Source organism: Barbus barbus, assembly GCF_936440315.1.
Source record: "Barbus barbus genome assembly, chromosome: 1".
NCBI classification, from domain to species: Eukaryota; Metazoa; Chordata; class Actinopteri; order Cypriniformes; family Cyprinidae; genus Barbus; species Barbus barbus.
Window position 1 is genome coordinate 14,985,643 of NC_136729.1, and position 10,854 is coordinate 14,996,496.

A 10,854-nucleotide genomic window follows, 5' to 3' on the forward strand; every position below is an offset into this window, starting at 1 on the left:
TGCTTTACAACCTACACTGAATGTTTTTCACTGAGTGCTTGCTTTGTGTTTTAGAGTTGCGTTTAGAATTGCATCAGCTAGCTTAAATCCTTTCCTCTTCCCCTTCCTTTCTTGTTGCTTTTGTCCTGCATCTGTATCTCGTACACTCACAGATGTTTACTGCAGATAAATGTTGTTTACTTCACTGTTTCATAAGTCGTCTGTGATAGAATTGTAAACTCTCTTGGTAGCTCACAGGTTTGTTTTCACTGAAATACTGCTTTTTCTGTTCTGTGGTTGTAGTTTGTGTCTCTAAAGTCAACATGAAATGTTGCTCACAACCTAATTTGTAATGTGACATTTCTGAGTGAACTGGATATTTAATATTTACTTATATTTACTGAAAATTCAAAAAATATATTAGGTACATTACTGTTCAAACGTTTGAGGTCGGTAAGATTTTTATTAAGACTTTCATTTGATGATAAATACAGTAATATTATTAAATATTTGTATAATTTAAAATAACTGCTTTCTGTTTTAATGTTTAGAATGCTATTTATTCCTGTGATTGTGCTGGATTTTTTTTTTTGTAGCCATTATTCCTGTCTTTAGTATCACATGTCTTTCAAAAATCATTCTGATATACTGATTTTGTGCTTAAAAATGAATACTTGCTGACTAAAATGTGCATTAAATTGACCAAAAGTGGCAGTAAAGACGTTAAATTTTACAAAAGATTTTTAAAAATAAATGCTGTTCTTTTGAACTTTCTAATCCAGAAAAAAAATTCCATCACAATTTCCACAAAAATATTAACTCTTTTCAACATTGATGATAATACATGGTTCTTAAGTGACCCAAAACTTTTGAACTGAAGTGTATTTCATTTTGATGTCATGTTGACTTGACGGGAGCAATGCTTACTGAACTGTACACAAGTTTGTGACTGTAATGTGTTTTATCTATTCTTGTTGTTTAGATCCTCTTTTCTCAAGTTTACCCTTAAAGGGTTACTCCACTCCAAAATGAAAATTTTGTCATTAATTACTTACCCCCATGTCGTTCCAAACCCGTAAATGCTTAGTTTAAGATATTTTGGATGAAAACCGGGAGGCTCGTGACTGTCCCATTGACTGCCAAATAAATAAAACTGACGATGTCTTTCATACTTTTCTGGGCCTTGACAGAGTAGTCCATCTGCCATCAGTGGTTCAACCGTAACATTATGAAGCTGCGAGAATACTTTTTGTATGCAAATAAACAAACAAAAATAATGACTATTCAACAATTCGTCTCCTCTGCGTCAGCGTAGCACCATTTTGGAGAATATCCGCTGGACTCAAACTGCGTTCACTGTTCTGTGTCAGCCGCACCACACGCTATTTTTGTTCAAATCAAAGCGTAAATAAATGTAGAAAGCGTATCCGTGGTGTACGGCTGACACAGAACAGTGAACGCAGTTTGCGTCCAGCAGATATTCGCCAAAATGGTGCTACGCTGACGCAGAGGAGACGAATTGTTGAATAGTCGTTATTTTTGTTTGTTTATTTGCCTTGACAGTGTTATTTATTTGGCAGTCAATGGGACAGTCACGAGCCTCCTGGTTTACATCCAAAATATCTTAACTTGTGTTCCGAAGATGAACGAAGCTTTTACGGGTTTGGAATGACATGGGGCTAAGTGATTAATGACAATTTCATTTTGGGGTGGAGTAACCCTTTAAGGTCCTCTTGTGCTCATGTGTAGTTTAGTGTGAATGTCAGCTGTCCCGCCTGTGATTTAATTGTGTGTTTGGTTTGCGTAAGCTCCCTCCCGACCCTGGTAACCCCGCTGTGTATCCCTGCTCTCTCCCCACAGTGCGACAGTATGCCGATATCTGTTTGTTCAGCACCGCACAGTACAAATGTCCCGTGGCTCAGGTAGAAGCCGAGTGAGTAGCCCTCTGTCCCAAATTCTCCATCTCTCTCTACTCTGTCCCTATCTTCACCTCCCTCATATTCAGTCCTCCATCATCTCTTCTGTTTTATCCTCTCCCCCTCTCCTGTTCTGTTTAAAGGGTCCTGCTTCTGATTTTACCTCGGTCATCTCTTCTTCCTCAGCCTTTGTTGCTGTAAAGTAGGAGTGTGTTTAATACACATCTCACAAAGGTTTATGTATGGTCAGAATAGATTCTTAGCATTTGAAGGGACAGTCCACCCAAAAATGAAAACTGTCATAATTTTCTCACCCTTTTGTCATTACAAACCACTGTGACTTTCTTCTGTGGAAGACAAAAGAAGATATTTTGAAGAACGACTATGGTTCCCATTTTCTTTGTTTGTATGGCCAAAAAATCTAACAGAAGTCAAGGGGAAGCAAAACTGGTTACCAACATTCTTCAGAATAACTTCTTTTGTGTTCAAAAAATGACAAAGTCATACAGGTTTGGAACCCCATTAAAATGAGTAAATGATTTCAAATACCCAAGAGCTACTCAACCCTTGTTAATAGCTTAAAGTTGGAGCGGTCTGTGACCTTCTCAAATTTTCCGTAGTGTTCATTCCGGCTTTTAATAGTAGCATCCCTTGACGTGACACCAAATACCTCGATCCCTTCATCCCTCTGCTGACAGCCCCATGATGGTCCAGTTTCGCCTCATAGTCAATAGTTTTTAGTGCTGATAGGACGACGAAGACTGTTCTCTCTCAGTGCTACAGGTTACAGATGTGGTTCTTTACTCCCATGACACTTACAGCAAGTCTGTGGGGCGACATTCATCACGGTGAGTCTCATATCTAGCTGTTCGTTCTGGATCCTGTGATACGGTTGTTGATGATGGCTCATGGACCCCTTTTTCCACCATCTCCATGAGACAAGGCCTTCACCCCCAAAATAAGGACTGTAGCTGTCCTTTCTGCTTTTTGTCTTGTCCATAGCTGCTCAGTTAGTGCTGTTTTTTGTGGTCAGCGACTAGTTAAGCTTCCAGCTTGAATGACCCAGGTGGTTTCCCTTTATTCAGCTTTTGTAACTTAAAAACGAATGCATGGGTAGAAAACCAACAAGCCATGTATACTGTACGTGTCTTTTCCTATTTTTCTGTTGTTTTTTCTCCATATATTCTCCTTATTTCTAATCCTAAGGCATTGTTTGTCCCCATAAACTACATTTTACAGTTTATCTTTCCTGAACTCATCTAAAGTGCTGATTAATGCAACGCATGAAAGGTGCTTTATGGGATTGTTATGGGCTGGCACACAGACATGTTCCTATTATCTGATAGAGATCACTGAATAAGGTGTCCTTAAATGTCACGCATATCTGACAGCTCTAGGCTCTGTAAACAGCAGGCTATGATCAGATTCTTTTATTTAGTCTGTCAGAAGTCTTTGAGGAGCTTGTCAGTCATTTTGCATGTTCACTTGGCAGCCCTTATATGGAAAGCAGAAAGCGGCGTATTATGCAATTTATTATGCAATTGTGCATGTTGGTTTAGAAGTTCTAGATCAGCTACCATCAATTACAGTAGGGATTTTTTTTTTATGTTTTGATGCCACAGAACCACAAATATAGAGGCCCATTTAGACTGTCATTTTTTTTGCACAGACCCCATAGCACCCCCTAGGGGTTACCTGCAATAATAAACTATTATGGACTGAAGTAGATGGAAATCAAAGTTTCAGTTGGCCTTGTGTTTTTTTTTTTTTTTTTTTTTTTTTTTTTTTTTTGATTTCTCATTAGTATTATTGTGGTATAGGGCTGCAGAAGGATTAATCGTGATTCATCGCATTCAAAATAAAAGTTTGTGGTTACATACTATGTGTATATGTATATATATGTGTATGTATATGTATATATATGTATATGTATATGTATATGTGTATATATATGTATATGTATATGTGTATATATGTATATGTGTATATATATGTATATATATGTATATATGTGTATATTTATATATGTATAAATACACACACATACAGTGCCTTGCGAATGTATTCATATCCCTTAATTTTTCTCACATTTTATGTTGCTGCCTTGTTAAACTGCTTTAAATTACAGACGCACATTTTCAGGTTTCTCCAGAAATATTTGATTCGGTTCAAATCCAGGCTGAGGCTGGGCCACTCAAAGACATTCACAGTGTTGTGTATAAGCCACTCTTGCTGTGTGCTTAGGGGCACTGTCCTGTTGGAAGGTAAATCTTCTTCCCAGTCTGAGGTTCTGAATGCTCTGGACTGGGTTTTCCTTAAGGCTATCTCAATACTTTGGTGCATTGAGCTTTTCTTCTATTCTGATAAGTCCCTCAGTCCCTGCTGCTGAAAAACAGCCCCATAGCATGAGGCTGCTACCAGCACACTTTACTTTTGGGATGGTACTCTGCAGGTGACGAGCAGAGCTGGTTCCCTTCAAACATGATGCTTAGAATTGAGGTTCATCAGACCAGAGAATCTTGTTTCTCAGAGACTGAGGGTCCTTTAGGTGCTTTTTTGTAAATTACAAGTGTGTTTTGATGTGTCTTCACTGAGGAGAGGATTGAGTTTGGCTACACCGCCATAAAGCCCAGATCGGTGGAGTGTTGCAGTGATGTTTGTCCTTCTGTAGATTTCTCCTATCTCCACATATGATCATGGAGATCAACTAGAGTGACCATCAGGTTCTTCGTTACCACTCTAACTAAAGCCCTTCTCCATAAATTGCTCAGTTTGGCCAGAAGGCCAGCTCTAAGAAGAATCCTGGTTGTTTCGAACTTCTTCCATTAAGGGTAACAGAGACTACATGCTTCTGTGACCCTTCAATGAAGCAGATTTTTTTTCTGAACTCTTCCCCAGATGTGTGGCTTGATGCAAACCTGTTTCTGAGCTCTACAGACTGTTCTTCTGACCCCAGGGCATGATTTTTGTTCTGATATGCATTATCAGCTATTAGACCTTTTATTAAGAGGTGTGTGCCTTTCCAAATCATACCCATTCAATTGCCACAGGTTACCTTCACTCAAAGTCTAGTAACACCTACAAGCAATATGAATGCTCCTGAGCTAAATTCCAACTGTCCCAGATAAGGGTATGAGTACTTATGCAATGGAATCATTTGTTTTTTATTTTTAATAAATTTGCAAAGATGTTAAATTTGTTTTTGTTTTTTGCTTTACCATTATAGTGTATGGAGTGTAGATGATGTGGAAAAAAAGTAATTTAAAGCAGTTTAACATAAGGCAGCAACACAAAATGTGAAAAAAATTAATAAAATTAATAGAATACTTTCGCAAGGCACTGTACATGTGTATATATTAAGGAAAAATATGTTAGATTTATATAAAATAGTTATATATAAATTCTATAAAAGTATAAATATATATACATGCACATTTTGTTTTAAGTATATACATGTGTGTATTTATATATACATAATAAATATACACAGTCCACACACATATAGTATGTAAACATAACCTTTTATTTTGAATGCGATTTAATTGCAATTAATCGTTTTGCAGCCCTATTGTAGTATTATGTATGTACTGTATATATTCATTTTAATTTACTTTTAGTTAGTTTTTTGTATTTAGCTTTATTTTTATCTATTTATTTTATTTTAAATACATTTTTGAGTTTATTCTATGTTTGTTTCCAAGGCAACTTTTCTAATTTTAAAGTTTTTCATCCATTATTTTCTTTTTTCAGCAATATTTCAGTTATTAAAAAGATTTTCACAACTTATTATAGAACTATTTTACCTCCCTTTCACCCCCTTATTACCCAAATGCATTTAGCCACAATTTTCTCCATATACTGTTTTTAAACCGTTTCTAGTACTGAAGATTAATCATAATATCTTGACAATATGGTCAGTGCTTATTTTTCTGATATGCATAAAGCACAAGACTCACTCTCTTTTGTTTTGGCCATGTGCAGTGACCAGGTGTCACCCAGCTCCACGTTCTGTAAGGTGTACACACTCACTCCCACACTGAGCAATAACCGTGAGAAGAGGGGTCTGGCTCTGGATGGACAGCTAAAACATGAAGACACCAACTTGGCCTCCAGCACCATGTAAGTGGCCTTCAGCTGACAGTGTCTTCTTAGTACTGGCAGAAAAAAGGCAAAGCATTTTAAGCTGTAGCACATTTTGTGTTTTTGGTGCTTATATGTGACCCTGGACCACAAAACTGGGGTACATTTGTAGCAATAGCCAAAAATACATTGTATGGGTCAAAATTATAGACTTTTCTTTTATGCCAAAAATAAAATAAAAAAAATAAGTAAAGATCATGTTCCATGAAGATATTTTGTAAATATAAATGAGTAATAATTATATCCGTTAGTAGTATGCATTGCTAAGAACTTCATACTTTAAAGGCGATTTTCTCAATATTTAGATTTTTTTTTGCACCCTCAGATTCCAGATTTTCAAATAGTTGTATCTCAGCCAAATATTGTCAGATTCTAACAAACCATACATCAGTGGAAAGCTTTCAGATTATGTATAAATCTCAAAAATGACTGGTTTTGTGGTCCAGGGTCACATATAATTAACTCAACCCATATGTCCATAAACCCTCCAGCAGAACCTCTCGAACAGCTGCGTTGCTTTTTGTAATTGCTCTGTTGTTCAGCATGTGTTTCTCTGTGCTTACAGAGTGAAGGATGTGTCCAATAAGGAGGTCCTGGGAATCTTGGTGTCCTACAGAGTTAAAGTGAAGCTTGTGGTGTCTCGTGGAGGGTGACTGTCATTTGACACAGTAATACTTAACACTTTATATTTGTGCAGAATATCCTAACTCTGAATCCAAACACTTCTTTGTGTTTTGTTAGTGATGTGTCAGTGGAGCTGCCTTTTGTCTTGATGCACCCGAAGCCCTCCGAACAGCCCAACTCTAGACCGCAGTCAGGTAACAGCTCACGTTTATGTCTTGAGTGCGTGTTTTATGTATATAAAATATCTGATATTTCTTAAAGAGATAGTTCACCCAAAAATGAAAATGTCGTTCCAAACCTGTAAGACCTTCATTCACCTTTGGAACACAAATTAATTAAGTTTTTATGAAATCCGAGAGCTTTCTGACCCTGCATAGACCACAACTGATACAGTCAAGGCCTAGAAAGGTAGTAAGGATATTGTTAAAATAGCCCATGTGACATCAGTGGTTCAACCGTAATGTTATGAAGCCATGAGAATACTTATGTGCAAAGAAAACAAAAATAATGACTTTATTTGACAGTTTCTTCTCTTCCGTGCACATGCTTGTGTTGTGCTACTCTCGTGAACGCACATCAAAGACTGACATGGAAGAGAAGAATTGAATGAAGTCATTATTTTTGTTTTCTTTGTGCACAAAAAATATTCTTGTAGCTTCATAAAATTAAACTATTGATGTCACATGGACTATTTTAACGATGTCCATACTATGCTTCTGGGTCTTGAACATGGAAGTTGTGTTGCTGTCTATGGAGGGTCCGAAAGCTCTCAGATTTCATCAAAAATATCTTAATTTATGTTCCGAAGATGAATGAAGGTTTTATGGGTTTGGAACGACATGAGGGTAATTAATGACAGAATTTTCATTTTTTTGGGTGAACTATCCCTTTAATTATAGCTTTTTCTACCTATTATTCAAATATAGACATATATACTTTATATTTTTTATTGTCTTATAACTACTTTTATTTATTTCTGCTTTTTCAAATAACACAGCAACATAATTATATTATTAATAATATTATTTTTTATAAAGGGTAATATATTATGTAATTGATTTTATTACATTTTAAAGAAAAAAAAAATTCTGAATTATATTCAACATGCAATATGTTGATATATCAGTGTTTATATAAAAATATACATGTCCTGCAAACTAGCTGTGAACATGATAATTTTTAATGAGAAGATAATATCATAATCTTAATATTACAGCATTATTATTAGCATTTTTTCGGCATGGATAATGAGTTTTGACCATGTAGGTGTAGTTTTGATTTAACTTTGGAAATAGTTTTTTTGCCTAATTTTTTTTTTCTAATCCCTGTCCACCACAGCTGTGCCAGAGACAGATGTCCCTGTGGATGCCAACCTCATAGAGTTTGAATCAAAGTGAGTTGGCCGTGTTTCTCCTTCACAGTATGAGACTCATGCTTTCGCCTGTTTGTGTAACATAACTTCTAACTCTCGTTTCTTTTTGTCTTCAGTAATTTCTCACAAGATGACGACTTTGTGTTTGAGGACTTTGCAAGGCTCAGGCTGAAGGGAATGAAAGACGAAGAGGATGATCACTTCTGCTAACGGCTCCTTCACACACACACACACACGACACCATGTGGAAGTTGTAACCACGCAACAGGGGTGGGGTGTCAACCTGCCAGTACTCTCATACCTCTGCTCCACTGGGCCCATCTGATAGTGTGGAGCACTTACTGATATTTCTTTCTTTCTTTCCTTCACTCTTTCTTTGTCTTTTGGCCCCCTTTCACACCATTTTAGCATCTGTGAGGTGGTCTTTTAATTGACCTCCTGTTTCTCTGGTCATGTGAACCACTTCACTACGATGCTTAGTTGTTGGAAAAAGGATTGAGGGAGAAGGAAACAGAGGGAGAAAAACTGATGGGTCATCTAAACATCAATGTATTGTTGGTGGGCAAAGGGTCCATTGATTCAGGGGTGAATATATTTTTCCGTTCTTTCTTTACCTTTTTCATTTCGTTTCCTTTATTTCTTGTCATCATATTCCCACTTATATATCAAGTGGGCATTAATAGCTATGTAATTATAGTATATGTTCTATGTTATTTCATTGTACAGTACATACACTGTTCGCAAACGCCATAGGGAACTTGAGTTTGGTGTTAATTTTATTCCACTTTCCTAGACTCATAATCCGATCCATCCATACTTGCTTAGCAGCTTTTATGTTATAGTTATGTAAAATGTATACATATCATACGAAAATGTGTAGTAACACTTTTCTGTGCACTTGTTGTGCACGCAATACTCAAATAATTAAGGATGTGGCTTTTTTTTTGTGGAAAAGTAGTTGGCAATACGCGTCGGGACACAAGCATCTGGTTTCTTATTGTAAATTTTTGCATTTATTCCACATGTTGAGTTGTAGAATATGTAAACACTGCTACAAGTCTTCAGTGCGAAATTAGCTTGTAGATAAAACAGGAAGACAGAGACAAGCTCTGTATGTGACACACACACACAACGTAATTCCTCATTATTTGTGCCTGCCAAACTTTATTTGCCAAAATGTGATTTATAATATTGCTTGTAAATTAAGCTCAGTTCGGTTGAAAATCTCATGCTCATTCCATGTTTCAGTTCACAGAAGCTGTTGATGTAACCATTGGACTGCCAGAAATATTTTGATGGTTATTTTAAAATCACATTTATAGCATGATTTCCAGGAAATTTGACTTTTTATCTTGTTCTCCCAGGATCAGCCCTTTCCTATGACATTCTGCATAGTTTACTACTGAACAATGGCAAATTTACTTATGTTACAATGTGTACAAGGAAGTAACATTTTGCAGTGAACAAAGTGGAACTCCCATTGAAGGACAAAAAGCTATGTCTAAAATAAAGGATTGCTTTGTTTAAAGCACCCATACAGCCAAGCCAACGTGCATACTTGCTTAGATTTCGACTTTCATGTGCCCTTGAGTTGAAGATGAGGTCATGTCTGTCTTGTTTTGTCCTTTTCTTATGTACAGTATAATTGTTTTGTTAAGTTTGGAGTCAAACCCAGCCATGCAGGTACCTGTTCTGCTACCCTCTATCCTCTAAATTCTAGTACTTCATAACGCAAGAATGTAACCGATCAAGGTCAGTCATGATGTTTTTTCTAATATTATAATACAGAACTGTGACAGGATGTTATTGAAGAAATCTAAATTATTTTTTATGAAAATGAACCTGAACAATGGATCCAGAAATCTTCAGCTAAACTTAGTCTTACAATTTATACTGTAATGAGTCTGACTGGCCAGTGAAAGTCAGAGGAGGACATTGAGTTGGTGATTTTGAACTACTTTCCTTCACAGAACAGCAGCTGATTGATTCATTCAGTTTGGCAGTGTCTACAATCCAGGAAGTGATCTGCATAATGTGCTGCATTGTTTCATGCAGACTGACACACAAGTGTCGATTTTTACTCATTTGTAATAATTAAGCCACCCGATTTTTACAGATGACACCTCTCTATTCTCTGACATTTGTCTAATCCCATAATGCTGTAATGCTCTGATTTAGTATTAATTATATTCTTTATGAGTTTGTAAAGAAGCACATTTTGTGGAGTTGAGTTATGATGGACGTGGACGTGACAAATCTGAAATCTTTTCAGAAAAAAACAACAGCAATAGGTTCACCTAGTTCTAAACCAGCTGAAATTACATGCTTTGACAAAGATCAATGAAATCTAATCATTGCAAGAGAGTTGTTTAATATATTACATTATCTATTGGTTGCTACATGCATGTTTATTCACTTTGCTCTTAAGAAAATAATGCCTTTTAACTCGCATTGGTGTTGCAGGGAGGCCATTTCCAATAGATGAGTTGATTTTCTGTCCAATATTGAGTGCTTTGCCAGAAAACTGCATGCATTCTTGAGGTGACTGTAGGGTTTGAGAGTGCTGTCCTGTTGTAATGGTGTGTTCTCAAGCCATCATCTTAATGTAAAGCTTTTGTTATCTCAGTGGAGCCTGTTTTGTTTGATTCAGTTGGATCTAAGGTAATCACATGCTCGTGTTGGTAACACGAACCCATTTAAGAGTTTTAATCAATTATTTTTAAGCTACTTCTCACAACTAAAATTGATACTGAATAAATTAAGATACGCTACCAGTCAAAAGTTGGGAAACGTACTCATTATTCTTACTATTTTGTACAAAAT

General features: G+C 36.4%; 1 protein-coding gene across 1 annotated transcript in view; it reads left to right on the forward strand.

Annotated features, from left to right (window-relative positions):
- Positions 1-10,808, forward strand: part of LOC306852561 (arrestin red cell) — a 46,552-nt gene extending 35,744 nt beyond the window's left edge. The window contains exons 10-15 of the mRNA XM_079389486.1: positions 1,840-1,912; positions 5,877-6,014; positions 6,601-6,684; positions 6,777-6,853; positions 7,998-8,052; positions 8,148-10,808. Of these exons, the coding sequence (XP_079245612.1) occupies positions 1,840-1,912; positions 5,877-6,014; positions 6,601-6,684; positions 6,777-6,853; positions 7,998-8,052; positions 8,148-8,241 (521 nt within the window). The 3' untranslated portion in view covers positions 8,242-10,808. The remainder of the gene's footprint in view (positions 1-1,839; positions 1,913-5,876; positions 6,015-6,600; positions 6,685-6,776; positions 6,854-7,997; positions 8,053-8,147) is intronic.
- Positions 10,809-10,854: the final 46 nt, after the last annotated feature.